This window comes from Apteryx rowi, unplaced genomic scaffold, assembly GCF_003343035.1.
Source record: "Apteryx rowi isolate R43461 unplaced genomic scaffold, aptRow1 scaffold_35, whole genome shotgun sequence".
Classification (NCBI taxonomy): Eukaryota; Metazoa; Chordata; class Aves; order Apterygiformes; family Apterygidae; genus Apteryx; species Apteryx rowi.
The window spans coordinates 2,909,408-2,932,331 of NW_020449974.1; the positions used below are offsets into that span (position 1 = coordinate 2,909,408).

Genomic DNA, 22,924 nt, shown 5'->3' on the forward strand with positions numbered 1-22,924 from the left:
AGGTCCCTTCCAACCTCAACCATTCTGTGATTGTGTGATCTAATGAAATCTAACCTAAATTTAGCTTTCAAAGCAGTACAGATAACTGGTACTGTATAATGTAGAACTGTTCAAACTTTTCAAAAGGGTCTGCCACATGATATATTTAGTATTTTTACTTCCAGTTCTGATAGTTTAAAAAAAAAAAAATCATTTGCTAGGTATGTTTTATGTGCATCATACTCTTCCATCTGCTCCCAAATTAGCTTTTGACAATTTGTCAGCACAGCCAATCACAATTATTCATACTAGAATTTCGTGGAAAGACAGTTCACATAATGAACACTTTCATACTTAAAAATCAGCATTTTTAATAAATATCATACTTTGTAAATGGTGCAAAATAAGTTGACTTTGTAAGACTGAAATTTAATTTTCAGTCCCTGATGCCAGTACTCAGGAAACAGCTTGTAGTTACTGCTCTGTCGGGAAAAGTTGTGCATGTGGAAGAGTTGCCCAGTTTATTGATGTGGAACTTTGAGGCCGAAGGGAGAAAAAGACAAAGCAAAAAATTGGAATGAAAGAGCAAAAATGRCTTACAGTAGAATCCCATTTGAACTTTTACATGTAGCATTATTAGGGTTTAAAAATTGAGTCTGACTATGTTGACCTGTACTATATGCAACAAAGTTCATTTGTTCCTCCTGCCTTTATTGTATTTTAAATGTCAAGCTGACCAAAGAAAGTTGCCTTGAAGAAGTCCAGGATTTACTTACTGAATAGAAAAAGTGCAAGGTCATAATTTTTTGTTAGCTAAATCTTAGTAATATCTAAACATTGATGTAATRTAATCTCTTTTTGCATAAAAGCTCTTATTTCTGCTAACATTATATTATTCTTTATTTCAAGCTACTTGTAGACAGCCAAGGCTGTAAAGCAAAATATGCTCAATTTTAAATTCATAGTAGTTGGCCATAGTGGGCTTTGCACTGGTTCAACTCAACCAAGCTGTGAATGAAACAATTTACTTAAATGAGCCAAGCAGAAATCTGGTGTGTAGATATGATATGTTGGTGTAACAGTAGCCRCAGCTGTAAGTCATAAGCTTCTGTTCATGATGGGCCAGTGTCCCTTTCTTAAAAAAAAAATAAATAAATAAAAAGAAAAAGAAAGAAATCCCTGCTGAGGATGCACAGCCCAAGGCAGCCCTGCTTGTAAAGGAGGAAATTCAACCATCAACAAAAGTTCTGGCAGCAAAACTTTCTAGCACGGATCTGGCCTCAAGTAAAGTTTTATAAGAATCCAAGAAAAACAGATTTGGATTAAACTAAGCTTTTATCTCTCTTTTACTCMTCCTTGTTCAAGAGCCTCCTGTGACACCTCCAAAAATACAAACATGTTTGTGGTCGGTGTGTTAGCAATAAAGAAACATTTTAGTGTCAATCACAGGCTGAACCCGTCATTCTGTTATCCTTGCGGATAAAAATGTATGCTGTTTGCGTCAATACATATATCTTAGCAAAGCTGAGGTTTAATGATGAGGGATTATGTTGTATAGTGATTCAGCAGCAAAAAATTGCCTTCTGTTAGTTCCTTCCAGAACGTACCTAGGTTAAACTTTATATGAAATGTTTTCTGTAGCAGCCTAGAACTGTACGCTTCATAAAAAGTTTGAAGGAGAATAGTTTTAGTCCGTGCCTGTTTTTATTCCTATAGTTAGAGTAAATAGCAAAAATGCAGTGTTAGCTAGAAACTGTGCAGGAGAGGTAATCACTTTTAAATGTAACTTTAATTAAATGTTTGACAGAGAAAGGAATTCATTATCTTGTTTCATCGTATCTGAGATAAGAGCAAGCAAACAGTAGCCAACCCCCCCAAAYGGAGACCTTCTTGAAATAGCCGTCGGAGAAGCGCTTAGCGCAACGTGCAGTCTTTTAAGTGGCAGGAATCTCTTGCGCGTAATTTGCCGAATGATCGTTCTTGTAACCTTTTGCTCTGCTTTCATTATGGTGTTTATACAAACATTTCCATTCATACATACTGCCTTCATACTTATCTTAATTTTTCTGTTACCGAGCTCTTGAGACTATTAGGTTATACTATAGATAATATTTTTTTAAGTTGTTATGCATTCCTAATGTTAGCTGACTAACACTTTCCATATTGTACATTCAGATACATTTATTTACAGATTTTGATATTTTGCAAATTGAGCTTCTATTTTTTCCTAGTTAGAGGGGCTTACTAGTATGGGTTGCTCTGAAGGTAAAAACTGCCCTCGAAGACTGTGTTGGGAGGTTTTAAATATGTCTAGCAATGTTTGCAAAGAAGTGTGATTCTATACTTGGTTGAATAAGAAATTTATATTATAGAAAGAAACATGGGTGTTCTGGAAAGGGTTTTCTTTCATAACTGAAAAAAATGACTAAGAGATGCTTGCTGGGAAGCTGACTGGGAAAAATCGACTTTTCTTCTGCAGTAATACCTCATGCAGATAACTGGTGTGAAAACATAATACAGAATTATATGTTGTTAAGGATGACATCCTGGTTAAATGGCTTAATCTTTAAAATGCAGCCTGAAGTCCATTTACTTGAATGTTAATTAATACATTTGTTCTTTAATGAAAAGCTTATTTTGCGTGGCTTTGTTGCTTGTGAGTGAACGAGTAGAAAACCCAACTTTATCTCGCTTTCAGTGTCTCAGACGTAACACCTTTCCTTTGACACCTACTGTTCTGTTCTGGCAATTGCCACTTACTGCTGGGAACATATCTATCATCAGATACTTTTATGTCTTTAAGAATTTTATTGATCAGCACTGCTAGTTGAGGTTATTTTCCCTCAAATTTGTAATTTAGTTCTTTCTCCATATGGTTGTTTAATTCAGAGTCACTGTAACCATGTTTCTGTTCAGCAAATTGATACTGACAGTGGCAATGGTAACAGATAGCAGCTGAGGAAGGACCGCTCCATTTCCAGCAGGTGGGGAAGACAAATCTCTTTACCGTGGGGGAAAAAACACAACCCAAAATTCAGTTATCAGGTGGACAGACAAATGCCTGGTAGTGTGGTGAYTGGAAAGGCTCAAGTACCATATGTGGTGGCATAATTAGCTGTATTACTCACGTTTTCATTGAAACAAACAAAGAAAAAATGTTGATTTCTGCACAAGATTTATCTGTGGAATGTGTGGGACAAAAGTATCTGTTAGATCTGTGTGGGATGATGTTACTGCCCTTGATTTTCATCAGAGATCAGCAGTAGGAATGAAGAATTGGTTTCTGTTCCCAGCAAATCCTGGGAGAAAGCCAAGGAGGAGTTAGTACAGTACTAATCCCTTCTGCCCATGATCCTGGGACCATCTTCCTTTCTTTCACTATTGTCCTTGTGACACAACGGCACATATTCATGTGGGAAATAAATAACATTTTGAAAACAGTGAAGGCAAGCTAGTCAGCTYCAAATGACCACCCCTCTGCAACTCACCCGTGGCTAMCAGATTGCAATTCAAGAATATTTGTCTTAAGCAGCCAAATATGGAGTTTAGCTTTCCTAGAATAAAAACACTCAGAATGATAAAATCTACCTGATAATCAGTAAATACGCATTAATTGGTAGTGACCTCAAAGTAGACAGAAGTATTAACTTTCAGTGCTGTGCTCAGTGGTCTTTGACAGTCTTAGTAACAACTGAGCAATAAGTCAGGAAAAAGGGACTTCCTGCATTCCTATCACTTTTATTTATTTGTTCAAATTCTCACAATTAATAAGTTTTTATTACTGCAAATGCCCTACTGACACCATCTCTTCTCCATGCTAATGAACATATTAAATGCTACTGATGCCGTAAGTGCATTTTGCTATTTTTCTCTCATTTTTGCCTATTTTTCATTTGGGACAAAACTTCATTTGTTGCATTACTTTTGTAAGGCATGATGTCACTATTCTACTGTTCTTAGCAGGAGATATACCATGTATATGACCATCAAAAAACAGCATTGAAGTTTATCTTAGTTGAATTGTATTAACTTGAAAGTACTCTACTAGTTAAAAAAAAAAAAAAGTAAAAAGTAACAACAAAACATTCCAACAAACTTGTCTGAGTCTCTCAGGCAGTTTTTTTAGAACCACGCCATTATCTTCTATTTTGTAAGATATTTTTTTCCCTTATTGTTGTGTAAAAAGTAGACAAAAGAGAAACTGAGTGCTTTAACAAGGGAAGAGATCTTGACCGTACATGTTAATACAGGTTTTGCYGTCTCAGCTACTGTATAGTATATATGGAATAGGAGGACTACAACCTGGGTGGAAAAGTGGCTGGACTTGTGGGCTCAAAGAGTAGTGGTGAAAGATTCAAGTGCTACTGGCCACCAGTTGCCGGTGGTGGTCTGCAGGAATTGAGATGGAACTGGTAACGTTTAATGTCTTGTCAGTGGCCGTTGCAGTGAGATGAAATGCAACCTCAATAAATTTCCAGGTGACACGAAAGTGTGAGGAGGGTTGATTTGCTGAAGGGTAGGGCTGCTGTTTAGAAGGGTCTCTGCAAGCTGAGGAAATGGGTTGACAGAAACCCAATGAAGCTMAGAAAAGGCCAGTGCAAAGTCCTACAGTTGGGATAGACCAACCAAATGTAATGGTGCAAGCTAGGGGCAGATGGTTTGGGGCACTTTTCTGTAGAAAAGGACCTGGAGGTCCTAGTGAGCAATAAGTTGAAGAGCAGCACGTCAGCACTGTGACCTTGGGGTGAAGAAGGCCAATTTCATACTGGGTTGTTTTGGTGGTTTTAGTGCGAGTGTAATGAGAGAGCCAAGGGAAGTGATTATTCCCGTCTGTTCAGTCCTTGTGAGATCACATCTGGAGTACTATGTCCTGTTGGGGCCTCACTGGTATGTGACAAACATGGTTTTACTGGAGCAAGTCCAGCTGAGGCCACCAAGGTGGTCAGGAGGCTGGAGCACACAACATGAGGAAAGAGGCTGAGAGACCTGACTTTGTTCAGCCTGGAGAAGAGAAGGAAGATCTTATTTGCTATTTACTGCTACCTAATGGGATTGTGTAGAGATGTTGGAGCCATAAACCATATTCTTCTAGGACACGCATAGTGAAAGGACAAGAGGCAACAGCGCAAGTTCCAGTCAGATATCAGGAAAAAAAGTTTTCACTATGAAGGTGGTCAAACATGGGARCAAGTTGTCCAGAGAGATTGTACAACCTCCATCTGTGGAGATACTCAGCATTCAGGCGGACAAAGTCTGGAGCAACCTCATCTGATATCAAAGCTGGCCCTGCTTTGAATGAGTGGCTGGACTAGAGACCTCCAGAGGTCCCTTCCGACTGAAATTATTCTGTGATAATATGTAGAACATCTTGATTTTTGAATTTTAAGTTACTGAGCAGATTTTTACCAGTGCATGAAATGTGCAAAGTAAACAGAAGAAACAAAATTCAGGGAATATTTTCTGTCTTTTTGACTGACAGAATCAATATGTGCTATATATTTACAGTCTCTAAAGTTTTTTTTTTCCTCTGTTCATAATGTAAGCATGACTGCAATTGAATGGTGGAGGGAGATGTAGCTGTTGATGCTACTGTGCGCTTCTTTGAAGACTAGATTTAAAATTGTTTTGGAACTGAGCTAAAGGTACAGTCTTTGGACCTGGTTTCAAAATCTTCTTTGTACAAACTGACTGCTGAGAATTATTGGTAAAGTTTTTAATGCATTAAAAATAACAAAAGATTTCGATAACAATCCTGCTAGGTGTATGGACATGTGTGGTGGCAACCTAAAATAGGAAGACTGAAACAATTATTTTCTTCTTCCAGGGTATTTCCACCTATTTGGGAGGGTGTCATCACTGTGAAGTGGGTGGCCGAAGGTGAAATGTAACAGCGCCTGAAAATTAATCATCAGAAATCTATTATTTTTTTCAGCTTCTGTAATTCAGATTGTTCTTTCCCCAAACTGGATAATTGAGTGTGTGGTTGTGGAATCAGAGAAGGAAAAAAAAAAAAAAATTGGGGGGAAAAGATTAATGTATAATGATCTGGTCTGCTTCATTGCTGAAGGGAGATTAGCTTGCCTATGATAAAGTTATATCATTATATCTTCTGTATGTTTTGTAGAACTTTGGTTTCATTTAAATGAACTTGTGTTGAATGAGGATTGGAAATAACATGGTAATAACACTGGCCTTAATGTGTCCACATGTTGCTTAAAGAAGTTTGTACAGTTTTCATGGAAAAATGATTTTCCATTTTCTTGGAAGTCATTTTAAATAGTTTTTCTTCTTTTACCCTGGTTGTTAGTTTGTTATTTAAAAAAAAGCCCTCAGGAGTTTTGACTGTAAGAATAAGTTGATTTAATTATTCTTCATACTATAGTAACTAGAATATAGAACTCACAGAAAATTAAATAATATCAATTTTGGGGGATTTTGATTTGATTTGTTGTAAAAACAGAGCGGAGGGTTGATTGCTTCTGCTTTCTGCTGCTCTTTATGGGATAGATTTTCATTAAAAAAGAAATTACTTTTTGCAGAGAAATCAGAACACAAACTCCCTGCGTATGTCTGAAGTATTTTACTTCCTTCACTTCTTTACTTCCTCTACTTTAGATTCATCGAAACTGAAACTCCTGGGCATCTTTTCCTTAGCTTTTGTATGAGGTGTCRCGTTGTTTTGAATGCTCTTTAGGAGAGGTGACAAACAATAACCATGTCCTAGGGGAGCTTCTGGGCTCCATCTCCAGCTAGTGGAGAGCGGCTTTGCTCTGGTCAACTCACCCCTACATAGTCCACTATCCTTCATCTCTGCCTCCTTCCAGGAGTGCCACCTTCTCTTCTTTGGCTAGTGGAAACCTAGGGAGATTAGTCTGCCGGTGATAAAGTTAAACTTAGTACTGCTTCCCTTTATAGTTATTGCAATGCTGACTGGTATCTTAGTTTAGTACCTAGTTAAGGATTATGTAAATCTGCCTATCTTATTTCCTCTAATACAGTGTCTTAATCACTGCAAAAAAACCAAACAAACTTCTATTTTAGTTGTGATGTCCATTAAATTAGGAAGGAAAACACTTTTTTTTCCCCTCTGAACATAAGTAACCCCAGAATTAGTTAGAAGAAGCTGTAGAACCATRCTAAAGAAATTGGCATCGCTCTTGCTTTTTGTCTCCTAACTTGCCTTTCACTTGCTTTGTGGTTGAGTTCCTTTCAGAAGTAAATCTTAAATAATGCTGTCTTAAAGAATGTTAATAGATTTTTAAACTGAAAAAGAAGTGTCAGGAAAGTGATACTTTAAACACCAGCTAAAACTTCGTTTTATGCATGTGTGCTGCTGCTGGTGACAAGAACCATTCAGACCCAACACTAGACCACAAAAGTACGCTACACCCAGGCATTTCACAACAGAGCCTGTTCTACTATTACTCTAGTGTAGTATGCCCTCACGTGGTTAAATGAAATATCTTCTTTGCATGAGACAGGTACTGCTTAAATTTAATGTCTTCTACAAAGAATTGAGAGAAATAAAGACTATTAGCTAAATGGGAGATGTGTGTTTGTCGTCTTGTTTGTTGGTCTTCTGAAGATCCACTTGCCCATAGTCAGGACAAAGTAGCTTCATTTCTGATTGCTTGCATTCATACTGATAACTTGAAATATTACCCCTGGAAATGGAAAACTTTTATCATTTTTCTCCCACATAATATATAATGCCAGTAGTCTTTTACTTATTTTACTTATTTGAGTATCCCAAGCCTTAATTTTGTGCTTACATAGGTAGCTTTYGTACATATCTCACGTTATGAATGTCATGGGTTTGAAAGCTTCATTATTAGTTCTGCATTCAATTTTGGAAGGAGTTAGAGTTAATAAGGTTTTAGTTCTCATGATTCATGTGGATTGCTAACAGCTTTTTTTGAGGGCTTCATAGCCTGAAAACAACTTGCATATGATAATGACTTTTCACTTTTCTTGTACTTACRAAAGTAATGCAACAAATGAAGTTTTGTCCCAAATGAAAAATAGGCAAAAATGAGAGAAAAATAGCAAAATGCGCTTACGGCATCAGTAGCATTTAATATATTCATTAGCATGGAGAAGAGATGGTGTCAGTAGGGCATTTGCAGTAATAAAAACTTATTAATTGTGAGAATTTGAACAAATAAATAAAAGTGATAGGAATGCAGGAAGTCCCTTTTTCCTGASTTATTGCTCAGTTGTTACTAAGACTGTCAAAGACCACTGAGCACAGCACTGAAAGTTAATACTTCTGTCTACTTTGAGGTCACTACCAGTTAATGTGTATTTACTGGTTATCAGGTAGATTTTATCATTCTGAGTGTTTTCATTCTAGGAAAGCTAAGCTCCGTATTTGGCTGCTTAAGACAAATATTCTTGAATTACAATCTGTTAGCCACGGGTGAGTTGCAGAGGGGTGGTCATTTGGAGCTGACTAGCTTGCCTTCACTGTTTTCAAAATGTTATTTATTTCCCACATGAATATGTGCTGTTGTGTCACAAGGACAATAGTGAAAGAAAGGAAGATGGTCCCAGGATCATGGGCAGAAGGGATTAGTACTGTATCTTAAAATGTGGCTCTAATTTAAAACTYGGTCAATGCTGTGTGAAAATCATAGGCACCCTTGATCTAGGCCTGTGGAGCTAGACCCAAAGGTGTGGAGCTATGCTGAGTTCTTGAGTCCTTTTAGCACCTAGCTCCTGGAATATAATTCGTAATCCCAAGTCGTATGATTAGGCTCCCTATTTAACACATGGAAAAGAGATAGATGTTTTGGAGTGAGATTTGTAAGATGCTGAGTGGGAGAAATAGAGAAGAAAGCGGGACTTTTTGAAATGCCATCCCTTTCTGGATGCTTAATTCTGAGCCTGCAGATGGGTGTTTATGTTGTATGGTGATTAATGGTCAGAATTTTTGCCTGGAGTTGGACTAAGTTCTCCTTCACGGGAGAATAAATGGCCCATTCTTGTGTTTTCAAACCCAACCACTAGTGTTGCAGCCCACCTTCTTACGTGATATTCATGCTTCATGAAGCAAGAAGCATTGGTTCAGTTCTCTCCTGAGCCTGAGGTAGGTCAAACTAACATTTCTCACCCTCAAGACAGTGCTGAACYCACCAGTTCATAGACTTAGTCTCGAAGCTGCGTTAGATGGCCCTGCTGATGAAAACGTGCCATTGTGCAGAAAAGAAGTCACAAATCATTGAGCTAGAGAGTGACGACTGTGAGCAAACGTGGCTCCAGCCTAGTTTGTCACAGGAGTTTAGGGGAAGTTTAAGACTAGGCTTTCGGGCATGTTGCTAGGACTGTTCAGTCCTTTTACCCAGTGACTGTTTAATGCAAAAAGCAGATGCAGTCCTGAGAGTACTGACTGGAAAAAAATGTCCCTTTATTTCAGCCTTCTCTACCCGTATTTAACTGAAAATGAATGTAACTTCTGTGTGTTTTACTGAACAATATTCTCAAGGTATTTAAGGCATCTGTCCAGCCTGGGATCCTCTAGGAATCTTACGTGGAGAATTCCTTACCCTAATTGAAGAGTCCAAGAAAATTTAGAAAGAATCAGAACCATTCAAAGGAGAATTTTTGGAATTTTTTTTGGTGATGATATAGGCACTTCAAGGCAATTGAGAAATAAAACACAGTCTTGAACTTAGGCATGAAAACAGTATTACAGTGCAGCTAACGTCTAAATCCTTTTATTAATCCAGGCCTTTTATTAATTGGACCCAGTTGTATTCTGAATGGATGGATCAGATTTACAGTGGATCAGAAAATGGTCCCAAAATACTCGCTTTTACCTTCTCTGATTTCTTGTTCATCTACCTACCCATCTTAATATAGTTACCAGCTCCTATTAACCTTCATGAAGAAATAACCGACAGAAAATGTATGTTTAAGGCAAATTTGAATTTGTGAAATGGTACAGCTTAATTTGCTTGGTATAACCTAAAAAACCTAAAAAGTGCTAATTTAAAAATCTTCAAAATACATACATGTTAAAGAGCTTGACGCTTTATAATTGAAGTCAGGTTTTGGCATTTGAATAGGGTTGTTATAACTAAAAGCTCTGTCTTAGGGAGATGCTTAGCGTTTCATAAGGATACTCTGTGCGGAGATGGAAAGGCGATCTAATCTGCAGTTACAGCTTAAATATATTAATGAGTCGTTAAGATTAGTGCTGTGAGTGAGATATGGCAGATGCGCTCATAAAATAACGGCAATCCCTGTAGTTCGTAGCGGCTTCAGCAAGTGCACCTGGGTGGGAGCAGCCCTTTCGGAGAGGGGTTTGGGGGAAGCAGCAGAAGCACAGTGAAGTAGAAAGATAGAGGAACATCTTAAAAATTGACTTTTACATTCTACTTGCATTAAAAGCATTGAGGAGATTTTTTAGGAGCCAGACTGAGCCATTAGTTTTTGCTGAAGATGGTTCACGGAGAGCAGAGAGTAAATCAGGAGCGGTGACCGGTTGTTTAACTGATCCGCTGAAACACCTGCTTACGCTTTTCTGGCTTGGCAGAAGGTGGAATGGTCAAAACCCTAGCGAGGTGCTAGCAAGCTGTATTTAGGAAGAAGAGGCTTGTTTGGTGTTTGAGAGAGGTTCTGCAAGCCTGTCGGCACAGACAGAGAGGGTATCTTTTAATTAACGGAGGTGTTGGTGCTGCCTGTCGCAGGAACGATACTGGTCCCAGTGCGGTCACCCGTCACGGCTGACAAGCGTCCACGCCACAGAGAGGCACCACCATAAATGACGCTAACTGGCGTTCCTGCTGTCAGACTCTGTAAGCAGGCTGAACTGAACAACCGTTTCTATAACTCTAGGGATTTTCCAGGGGTGACAGTCGAGGCAAGTCAGCTGGGTGGTGTGGGGCAGCTTGAGGCATGGAGGCGAGCGAGTGGATGCAAAGGAAACTCGATGCGTGTAAATCTGATATCCTTCATTAACCTGAACTTTCCTCCTGTCTAACAGTTGAATCCTTATATGATAGAGTTGTATTTTAAAGAAAACAGTTCATTTTAACCTTCTAAATAGCGTCACAATATTTTAATGGGATTTTGCCACAAAAGGAAAATCTAAATGTTGTTGCTCCTAATATTTTACAAACCAGTTGCAAAATATATTAGGCGAGACATTTTACTAGCTTGTTATGTTGGTTCTTATTTCAGTTATGGGAGGATAAGTGAAAACATATGGCAGGTATGTATGTACCTATTGTATAAAAGATAAATTTTCAGAAAGGTTTGTGGGAGGAATATATACATCTGTATCTATACATCTGTATCTATATATATACATCTGTATCTGTATCAGAAGAAGTACTGGGAAATTCTGGGGAAACTTAATACTTACTTAAGAACTTTAAAATACTTACTAAAGAATTTTAGAAGTGCCTTATACAATATTAATTCACATCAGTGGGGATGTAAACCTTTTCCTATGGTGTGAACACTGAGAAGAAGAATATAAATTAACAGCAACGGTGTTTTTATCTGTAAATTACATCCTAAAGGTACAGCATGCGGACAGAACAGAAAGATGCAGATTTGTCCAGGATCCTGAATTTGTATTTGRCGGCTGAAACGTGAATCAGAGCAACTAGCTGGGCTCACGCTAGCTTGGGTGCAAATATACTGGCGCTAATCACAAAGTTCCCTGAATTATCGATGTACTTGGCATCCAAAAGGCAGGTGTGTCGCCGGCATTTTTAACATCTTAACTAATAATTTATACGTGACAGAGAATAGTCTGCTTAGTTACTAATTCTTCTCAATGGTGGGTGTTTGCAAGCACTGAAGAACTGGAATTAATATAAAAAGACTGGGTTAGAAACACTGAAACTTAGTGTTCCTAACATATGTTGGCGACAATTCAAATATATTTAACAGAAAGAGAAATTCAGTTTAATGAATTAGATAGCTGCAGCTGATTGTGCAGGGATAATTACAAGAGCTGATAATGTGAGCTGTTAGAAAAAAATAACCAGTGTGATTCATGAGCTAAGGACAGTCGCAAATTATTTAAGCTGATAGAAAAAGCYGAGTTAGAAATAATGGTATGGAATTGGAGTACATTTATTATCAAAAAAAGACTTATTAAATGCCGAATCGTGTTCAGCAGATCGTCTGCGTGTGTTCACAATTATATTGGTATAATTTAGAGAAACTCCTTTTCGGTAGTACTAGAAAATAAGCACCGCCGTGGAAAAAACCCATTAAGATGCTTTTTTGTTTTGCACGTGACTGGAGCTGATGCAGTTTGTTGAAAGCATTTTCCTCGTTATTCTGCTAGATGATATCTTGTAGTTGGATTGGGATTATATAGCGAGCCAGTGCTGAGAGCCAGATTGTAAAATGACTTTGCAGTGTGCGGAGTCGGGAAGGTCTAAAGCAAACGGGCTGAAGCAGCCGCGCGGTTTTCCTCTGCTGCAGGACGGTCGGAGGGAGGAAGGTCACGAGAGCCCGGTGTTCCAGCCTGGTCCGGAGCACCGAATCCGAGCTTCCCGCAGCCACGGCACAACCTGTTTCTCCCGCAAAGTGCTTCGAAAGGTCTCGTTTCACCCCGCTGCGGAAGGAAACCAATTTTGAAAAAGGAGAAAGAAAAAAAAACCCAATAAAATAACCCAAACCCAAGGATGCTTTGTGCAATGGGCTTCTTGTTTTGCAGACAGCCGTGGTGGTTTCTGTTCTTGCCGCGCCAAACTCGTCTCAGAGAGAGGAGGATTTTGCAAAGCGACGCTTGGGGGGGGCCGTCAGCGTAAGCAGAGGGCAGCAAGACGGTGCGTGGGAGGGGAAGGGTCTGGAGGCCGAAGGGRCCTTACGCTAAAACGTCAGCGCTGACTTCATTCGGGTCATTGAGCGTTTCCAGCGGTGTGGTGATATATGAGGGTAGGAGAAGAGGCGAGCAACTTGTAGCCGTTCACGTTCAAGAAATGCCGCTGGGAAGAACACGTAATACTGACCTGAAAATGGGGGGGAGATAGGGGCGAAGGGGACATTTTTTGCAAACAAGTAATGATCTTTCAGAGAAAGCCTTTTAAAGTGATTTCATTTGTTGCAAGCATGTGTTACAGGTTAGCATCAGGAGAAAGTTAAGCATGAATTCAGTTGAGCAAAATGAATCATTTTATTTCCCATAAAGTTCAGTTCCTTGTGTGTCTTTTCTTTTAAAATTGTGATATTTATATTAACTCTCTCAAATTACTTAGTGAGGGGAAAAAATCATACCGGTGATACACGTGGCTTCTGAACAGTGCTATTTAAAATGTGTATGGTTAGATTGTCAACAGTTGGACAACATCACAAAATTATTCTCCTGTATTTCTTGATCGGTGACCACATTCACTGTCCTGTCATTTGTTGCCATCTACCTCCAAAGCTTGTGCAGCTGAAAAGAAAATGGCTCTCCAAATAAGCAAAACCAAAGTACTTGTATAAATCGTTTTTATAATGCAAATGTTTGCATAGCTGTATTTGATTTGCCGCCTTTGGTTTATTAAACAAGCAAACAGATTAAAAAAACCAAAAACCCGAAAAACTCCAACAGCCGTCGAATCGCTGATATTTAAAACCAGCAAGTGTTAGCAGCGGGTGCGTGACCAGAGACAAACCACAGGGATTAGGAACGCAACGAGAAAGTGCGTATCGCTCTTTTCCCCCCAAAGCGTTGATTAAAGCGTGCTGTGTACCGTCGTTATAGCAAACCTTGAGTGACTAATCYGATCCAAGCAGACGTGGAGGAAAATTAAAAAAAAAAGGTATTCCAGTAATGCATTGAGCAGGGTGCAGGGAGGACAGTTTAATTCCGAGGCAGGGGTGTTTTTCTCCACACGGTAGCTGCCGACTGTGGGTTAGTCGGACACGCGCGYGCGGTCTCGCGCCGTCCCCTTTCGCGATAGGGAAATCCAGGCTGATGGGTTCTTTGCTGCTTGTTATCAAAGACGTCCTCCCCTTTCCTTCAGGCCCTCAGAGCTGTGCAAGGATGACTTAATTCAGGGTGGGCCTGAGCTAGTAATCAGTGAAATTCTGTTTTTTCCAGCAGAGATCTGTGTGAGAACTGTATGAGGCTTCTTTAATAACGTGGCAGAGCAAGGTTCCCTAGTGCGATCATCAAGCCAGATCCATTACGGGTCTGCCAAACGAGCATGCGGTAATTATAAAGTGATGTATTTGATAATTGTGCAAAATTTGGGGTGAGGTTTGCATTAATTAGTAACAGGAGCTGATATATGTGTTCTTTGCTTTGTACCAGCGTTGGTGGGATAGTATATTTAAAAGAAACCAGTTAGCCATAAAGCTGAGAAAATGGAGCTATGTTCTTCTCCTTTTTCCCTTTTTGTCTTTCTTTTACAAAAATGCAGTTTAAATCTTCTGAGTGGACTCTTTTGAAGAATGCAAGTGTAAGAAGGTAGCAGGGTATATATTTTTTTCTTTTTATCATACAACTTGTATTAAATCACAGGCCGATGTATGGCTTCGTTTGCCCAGGGCGAATGAGCCGCGTTCCCTTGGTGTCCGCCCGTGGGCTCCGATGGCCCGGGATGCCGTTGGCTTTCTGGGCTGCCCAGGCACGCTGCCGGCATCTTGCCGCCTACCAAAGACCCCTGGTCCTTGAATTTTTGGAAGGATCCTGTCGGCCCATTCCCCCAGCCCRTCTAGGCCCCCTGAACGGCAGCCCTGCCCTCGAGCGTGTGGACTGGTGCCCCCCCAGTTTGGTGTCATCTGCAGCCTTGATGAGAGCGCACTGCGGTGCCACCACTGGGTGATCTCTATCCCCGTTTGGGAGATTAAATCATCTAAATATAAGTGCAAAAGAACCATGGGACACGTTCAGTATACAATTCTTTCTGTCGTATTCCAGTAAGTCCGGGGCAGTTTTCCTGAGTCAGTGCCCAGCGAAGGTGACCGTGAGGGCTCACGGAGCGAGGTGCTCACCTTCTGCGCACTGCAGCAACAGCGTCTGGGTTGCAGTGCAAGGCTAAGAAACGTGCTTATGTCCTTTGGAAAACATTTACATTGGTAACAACCACATATACTCTCCTGGGTCTGCTGGCAGTGCTTTCTTTACTGTATATGTCACTTCAGTGTCCTGAGGCTTTCACAAGCACTCAAAACATTTTAGTGTGAATGCGGTTCCTCACACCTGAATTTTTTTAGACCTTATGCTATGCACAAAAGTTTTTTCAGAAGCTAGTTTTGATATGCTGGCCAGTTTCTGAAACCGTATATGGGGAATATTGTAGAGTAGGCTGCACCACTGTGGATGTCTTTACTCCTACGCTTGCTGTGAYTGGTAATTCAGAATGTGCGGGCTCTTTTGAAGGACATGGTTTATATGCACATGATATAACGTGTTTTATATGTTCAAAGTAGCTGAAAGATGCATAGATTAAATTAAAATCAGGCTGCAATACTTTTTGTTTGTTTGCTTGTTTTTGTGTTTTTTCCGCTTGAGGAAAAACCTCACCTCTGGTGTTTGCTTATAGTGCGGTAGATGGGACCGTCTCTGAAATGAATGAATAACATTAATGCTCATTTTGATCGAATTAGTTTGGGGCCCTGATTCATCAAAGTATTTAGTTATGTCCAATAAATTTATTTAAGTAAATGGGATATGGCATAATTTTCCAAACAGATGGAAGTATCTGGACTAGAGAAGAGGAATTAAATCACGGATAGATTTGACGTCAGAGGCTTGAGCCATAACGCTGGCGCTGAAACCTATGTCTCCTCTCTGCTATCCTGTCTCCTAACTGGCAAGACGTTGCAAGTGATGTTAAGCTATTATAGCAGTACATACCGAACATTATATTGCTCTTCCTTTTCGTTGTGGTTTCTATCGAGGAATGCTTTCTCATTAAATTAAGCTGACCTGTTCTCTGATCTTATTAAAGTTCCAAAAGTTCAAGTTGATACTTTTATGAAAAACTTAACTGCTTCTGCTGATGTTTTCCTAAATCAGAACCTGAGAGAAAGAGAAAATTGTCTGGTCACCAGTGATTTTAATTATTGAGATGGATTCTCTCAGCCAAATCAGGAGCTACTTCCCTCTGTTTCCATTTGCTTTTAATTCTGTTTTAAATATTYAGAAGCAAAAAAGAAGGCTAATAAAGTTTCGGATAAGCCCATGAATATTGTCAAATAGAAGCACTGATTCCCAGCTAGCCTAATTGTTCTAGTAATCTCAGATTGTGGAACTAAATTAAAAATACATATGCATTTGAAAAAAATGAGTTTCCAGAATAGTAACCAACATAGTTCATTCAGTTTCTTTTTATTATCCTATTCAGTGGAGCTTAAATATATGTRAACCTCATCTGCGACTCCAGTTAGAAACAAGATAGCTTTTGAGTGTATGGGGATGATCTTACCTTGGTTTGCTGGTCATTGTCACCTCCTTGCAAGCGAAATAAAAAAACCCCCAAAACCCAGCATCTGAATGCGTTTGTTTAGATAGTAGTCTGAAGTTGGTATTCATGTCTTTCGTGTTTGTAGATCTGCACTGTTTAAAATTTATAAGTTGTTGCTTCAGATTTGCAGATCCTTGCCGGTTTGCTCTTGAGCAATACGCCAGGATCGCCTTTTGTGAGTGTTTTGCGCTCTCTTGCTAGCCCACGTCTTACGTGATTTCATGATTAGATTTGAGCCTGAGCTTTCGACATGCCGGAAACTTTTTTTTAACTTTTAAAATGCTAGGAAAAAAACACAACAAACAGGAAAAAAACAACCTGAAACAATCCCTCAGCAAAACTTCCATGAGGAAATTGGGATCTATTGGGATCAATAGCAGCACGTCCTTTGGAAAAAGAGGATTTGCTTTTGGTGCGCTGCTGCTTACGTGTCTGCTGTCTGAATGGTGGTGAAAGCCTCCCGCTTCAGCGGCAATCGGCAATTTCCTTGTGCCACCGCTGGCCTAGCAGCAACCCGGAACGCGTTAACAAAGCTTTTACACTAACGCTGGTTCTTTTTTGTTTATAGGACATGCCTGTGTACCTAATCTACACGGCAGTTATCTAGAAAGTAATAACTTCTTGCCGCACTGGAGCTTCTAAACCTGGTTGCTACAATTTGTCTCAGATTCTGGCATCGAAGGAGATTCTCGAACTCTTCTCAGTGAGGAACCGCTGAAAGATACACTTGAACTTTTGGGAGATTTATCTGTATTTCAGCGTATTAGTCAGCCTAGGACAATGCAATCTTTGTTGAAGTGTTATGAAATACTTTATTTCCACTTTTCATTTTTTGCGTATTTTGGGAAGTTTAAAGCTGAAACAAAGATTTGCTCTAAGCACACTTTCTTCAAAAACAAACCACTTTCCTCTTTCTTCCTCTATCCAGAGTGTTTATCTTCTTTAAACAGACAAGGATTTTTTTTGTCTGTTTCTGTTAAAAAAAAAAAAAAAATACAGTATTAAGTGTTAATTTTGAAAACTCCATAGTTTTATAAGAGGTTCAGAGAGAAAAAGACCTCAATATATAGGCCAAATGGTATCAATATTTATTTCTCATTTCCTGATTTCTTGGGAATTCAGCAACCGCTCCCATGGTCTTGCATGGAGATATCATTGTGTTATGAAGGCTACATGTAAAAGGGTTTAGGGRTTCTGCTGAGACCATTGATGTACTGGGAAATCCAACATGTAGGACCATTTTGTTAAAGAATATATATATTTATATCTGTATGTATATCTCTCTCATTCTCTCTCCAGTATCTCTTGGCAATAATGATGGTAAAATATTTTCGCAGCATTTATTTCATTTAATTTAGCAATCTCGTATCTATTTGCTGATATCTGTAACCTCAGCGTGGTTGTCTAGCTTCCCTTCCAAGTCAATGACACAGTATCCGTCTCTAGGCACAAATTCATCTGATTTTACAACAGCTCTGGTCCGTATCCCTCTTCGTTGAGTGCATCGGTYCAATACTTTTAGATGAGCTTAGAATAGACATGCAACTTTTTGTCGGTAAAATTAGGTGAGATGAATCCCACTTGACTGATGAATCCTTGATAGAAGGAGCAGACTAGCAGATGGCGTAATCCCATAACGTTCATTTTGAATGTTTTTTAATGGAAAACCTTGAATGTTTAGGGTACTAAAAGAAGTCTGGAATCCAGCTGGGACCCCTAATCCCGATGTCTTCACAGCACTTCAGCAATTCTTCTACCAGCTGAAAAGTCTTTTTTTTAGCTATTGACCCCTGCATCTACATAATAGAGAGATATAAAAATAGTCTGATTTGGCTTCATTTATTGACCAGCATTTCCTTACTTCAGACTGGTTTTTTTCCCTCCTTTTTATATTATCTGAACTAGTCTGGCAGTCTAGGTCTAGTTTGTTCAATCAGCTCAGATAATTAAGATGAAGCATTATTCTCTTCATCTGCGGGTCTCCTAATTTCAGCGTATGATTAATGAATTTTATTGCCTGCTGCAAGCTTTTCCTAGTCATCCTTCTGATGTGCTAGACAAATGCATTCTGTCGCTAAATTCGAGGTAAATTACAAAGCAATCCGAGTCTGTTTATTTGTGGAATTCTGAAATTCATAACGTAGACAGTGATCAACCGCAGAAAGATCTTCAGGAAATTTTATAAAGAATAATGTAATGGAAAACCTAATAAAAAAAGCAGTATTGCGGTACGTAAATAGTGAAAAAAGACATGATGGCAGAATATTACCTTGCTGTAGCTAGGCTTCCTGAAAAAAAGACTTTCCCCTTTCCCTTCCCTTCCTGAGAAAAGGCTCTGGAATGTATTTTTTTCCAGTACTTCGATGCTTCTGGTGTTTTCAAGTCCTGATAGTCTGCTGTACACCCTCCACTTTTTTTTTTTTGCTGCTCTTTTATTATTATTTGTTTATTATTATTATTTATTATTACATATCTTTGATTCTAAAAAATCTAGGACAAAGACCATAACAAAGGTTCTCTGGGCGCAACCACACCAAACACCTGGTTACATTCCCTGGAATAGGAATAGGACAGCAGTGCATTTTTAGATGTCCCGTTGCAATATTATGCTTCGTAGTGCACTGTATTTACTGCAAAGACTTTTATTTTCTTACAGCAAATTTCTGGGCTAGAATACCCATATGGTCGCTTCAATTGCCTTGGTTTGCATCTTGATTGGGTGAATTGGATCACTGAGCCTTATGCATCCATTGCTCTTTTATCACGTGTTGTACACCTCGTAATGTCTAATTCAGTGTCTGTGCTTTACAGAAAGACTTTTTTTTTTACAGTAATGTCTTATGGTGTGACATGAGATTTTGATGTGATGTGAGGTTTTTTTGGGGTCCAGCGAAAAGCCATGGTATATGATGTGCTCTATGGTTAAGCTGTGTGGTCGAAGCTTTTAATCACTTTATCAACAACTTAATGAGGAATTCTTTTAAGAGATTCTAAAAATCCTGGGGAGAAAGTGGGATCATTTCAATATCAAGTTGTTGTGTCACCACAGTAATTTATATATACTGAAGCATTAGAAAACTGAATAGTTTTGACCTATAAAATCTGTGCAGCAGGAGCTACTCATTTCTTAATGTCTGGAAAACAGCTAGAATGTTTTTGATCACTACTTACATATAAATGACAGCACTTATCTCCGGAGATGATTGCTTTTGGAATGGTTACTGACCCTTATGTGTTAGGTTTCATTTTATTGGTTTATTCATTTTACTGTAGTGAAATACAGTGACAAAAATGATGCTTTAGTACAAGCACCTTCCATACGTGTTTCTTTTTCTACCTCACTACTTGACTGCTGGTTTGCTTATCCCAGGCTAAATATCCATAAAAAGGAAAACTTTTCTTTCTAATCAGTATTTTTTTTTTTTTGAGTTGTGTGTTGCCATGGTTCAGATTTTAAACTTTGCTTTAACTTTTTTGTGTTCAATACATCTGATGATTACATCACTTTAATGGTCAAGAAAATACTGGCGCCATCGAATCCTGTGACCATCTACTGTGCTAATTGATAGCTGAAGAACTGTTCGGGCTTGTAAAGACTTCTTTTTTTCTTTCCCAAAGGTAACAACACTGGTTAACACAAGCAATAAGGGACCATCCGGCAAAAAGAAAGGGCGCTCTAAGAAGGCTCACGTGTTGGCTGCTTCGGTGGAGCAGGCCACTCAAAACTTTTTGGAAAAAGGAGATCAAATTGCTAAAGAGAGCCAGGACCTGAAGGAGGAGTTGGTTGCTGCAGTGGAGGATGTACGCAAACAAGGTACGTGGATCGACCTGCTTAACTGTGTAGCTGTTACGTTTGATTCTGTGTGGATCTCTTCCAAAAGAAGTGTATCAGCTGCTCTGATGATGTGAGGAAAACTGCCTTTGTCTTGTATTACTATTAAAATAGCTGCACTTTCATGAATAGCAGTGAGTATAAAGAATGTTCTGACTTTGATAAAACAATATGTAATTTTCTTTCTCTGAGCTGTTCTACTTCCAAAAAGGAAACTCAAGGATTATTTAGCAGTCACGCTGCCCAATGCCTGTTGTTTATTTTTCAACTTGCTTTTTATTTCTGTTGTGCAGCAAGATTACGTTAGAAATGATTTGTCACTTCATTAAACTTTGAGCAGTGGGGTCATACATTTCTGAAAAATCTAACAATTATCAATCAGATAATACAGCAATATAGAATTATTTTTTGTTTCCAGTATATATTGAAATATATACAGGATTATCATATTCTGAAAATACATAGATGATAGCAATATTAAAACCAGTTTTTTGCTGTGTTGGTGATCATAATATAAATGTTAACATTAGTTTGCATACTGTGTAGGTTAAAATGGAAGTTTCAAGATACGCACCGGGTCAAAAAATTGCTGCCTAATTGGGTATGGGACTTGGGCTTAAGAAAATGACACTATCTTTAATGGCAGAAATAATACTGGTTTTACAAAATTTAACATTTGATGTTTACAGTGGTATTATAGGGAATCTACTTTCAAGTAGTACTTTGAAATTTCAGAAATAATCTTGGATATCAACTGATAATTTTCCATTAAAAGGTAACACATGTCAGATGCTTTCAGTTTTTCATGTTTAGTAGGGAAAAATGTGTTTTTAATAAATGTCCATAACAAAACTCTTCCCTTTTATTAACTTTGATTATAGTTATCTTTATTGCAGCACAATTAAGTACCTTTCAGTTTTTTCCGTTGTAAATCCTATAATCTGTAGATACCATCTTCCAGTATCATCATTCCTGGGTTTTAGAGCAAGATGGCAGAACTGCAGCTGAGATTTCAAAAGGAGCCTAAAGGAATTGCATATACAATTCTTACTGAATTTCAATGACATAGGTCTACCGGCACTCATATGGTGGTTTTCAAAGAGTACTTCCATCCTTAAAAATTGCACTCAAATGATCATACGATCACTGACTGTGTGACCAGGCGGGGTAAAAATCCTGTACAAATGACCACTGGGCAGTGAACGTTCCAGTCTGTCCTAACCTGCCTCTACGTTACAATAAGCGCAGTATTTGCTTCATGACCTTATGTGTATTGGTGACCTCGTCTTCTGCTTTGTGTTAGAGTTTTGCTGCTGATGCTCGGTGGTTCCGACATGCAGCTTCATTTGTCCGTTTTCCGTTGCTTACGTTACTTATTTTGTGTAATGTCAGACTTGAGTTCAGGATCGTCGGTGCTGATGTGAGCGCCCTCGCGCCCTCTCCGTCTGCTGGCGTATCCCCCCTTGGGGCTTTGCTGCTGACTCGGTTTGGCTAGCTTTTCTCCAGGAACCTTAGACCGCATTCGGATCATCAGCGTAATCTGTTGCATGCTGTCTAACCTGTTCATATGTAGCCCACTCATTAGCATGGTATCTGAGCTCCTTACTGCTAAATTTCTTTGTCGTTAGTGGTTCCTGTTAGTTAACGATGATTTGGTTGTAGATTTGTGCTTTGTAAAGCTGGCAGCATCTGAGAGGAACGCGTTGGAGGAGCCTGGTTTTCTTCTTAACTGAATTCCTGACTTTTTAATTGATAGCAAACCTTTTGTTGTTTTTTCCATATGTATGGATTTTTTTGGAAAGATGCGGGAAATAGAGAGGAACAGAAGTCCTAAAGAGCATTATGCAGAATGAGGCAGACATTCGTCTTTTATCAGCTTTGTGGGCTGGAAAACGGTCTGTGAGAGAAGCGGAGCAGCTTTTCTGGGTCTCTATGAGATGAGCCTGTCATGAAGAGAGCAGGAGACACCAAGTGCCGTTATTGGCACACATGAGTCACATAAAACCAGACCAGCCCTGGTGAAATGTGAAATGATATGTTTAGCTCAATGACATGAAGAGCTGGATTAATGATCTGAGGCTGTGTTTTGCAACAGCATCGTGAGCTGATTTCCTGGCAGGGTTCCACCTTGGATAATTACACCATCAACCTAAAAATGTCTCTTGCAGTTACATTGCAGTTCTTCGTTTCCTGTCCTACATTGCTCTATACTGTTCTCTGCTACTATAAATGGTTGTTGCGATTCATCCTGGAGAACGTTGCTTTCCTTTGGTAGGTCAAACAGATGTACTATATCGCTTGCAGAATACCTTGGCGTGGATCTGGATGAAAAGAATATGTAAGGTTAAGATCCTTATTGCTTTGATAATGTGGAAGGAGTAAGCTATTTTTGGATAGCAGTACAAAAGTCTGATAGTCAACAATTTAGATTTACAAAGTTGAATTCTAAAAACAGCTAAGAGCAAGAAGACGGTTTTTTATGTATTTTTTTAGATACCACACAGAATTTTATGAAAAAGTAAATAAAGGTTTATATATAAAACTCATAACTGTCTGTATGTGTGTATAATCCCATAGTAATGCCACAATATGTTCACTTCTGCCTCACAGGTCCTAAAAAATGTGAAAATGGTGAAAATAAGCTTTAGTTCAAACTCGTCTGACTGAAATTATCAAATTTTTTGACCAC

At 39.0% G+C, this 22,924-nt stretch overlaps 1 protein-coding gene across 6 annotated transcripts in view; it reads left to right on the forward strand.

Moving 5' to 3' along the window:
• Window positions 1-22,924, forward strand: part of CTNNA2 (catenin alpha 2) — a 418,807-nt gene that overhangs the window by 23,461 nt on the left and 372,422 nt on the right. For all 6 annotated transcript variants that reach the window (XM_026072715.1, XM_026072713.1, XM_026072714.1 and 3 more), the window contains exon 2: window positions 20,022-20,217. In XM_026072715.1, the coding sequence (XP_025928500.1) occupies window positions 20,022-20,217 (196 nt within the window). The remainder of the gene's footprint in view (window positions 1-20,021; window positions 20,218-22,924) is intronic.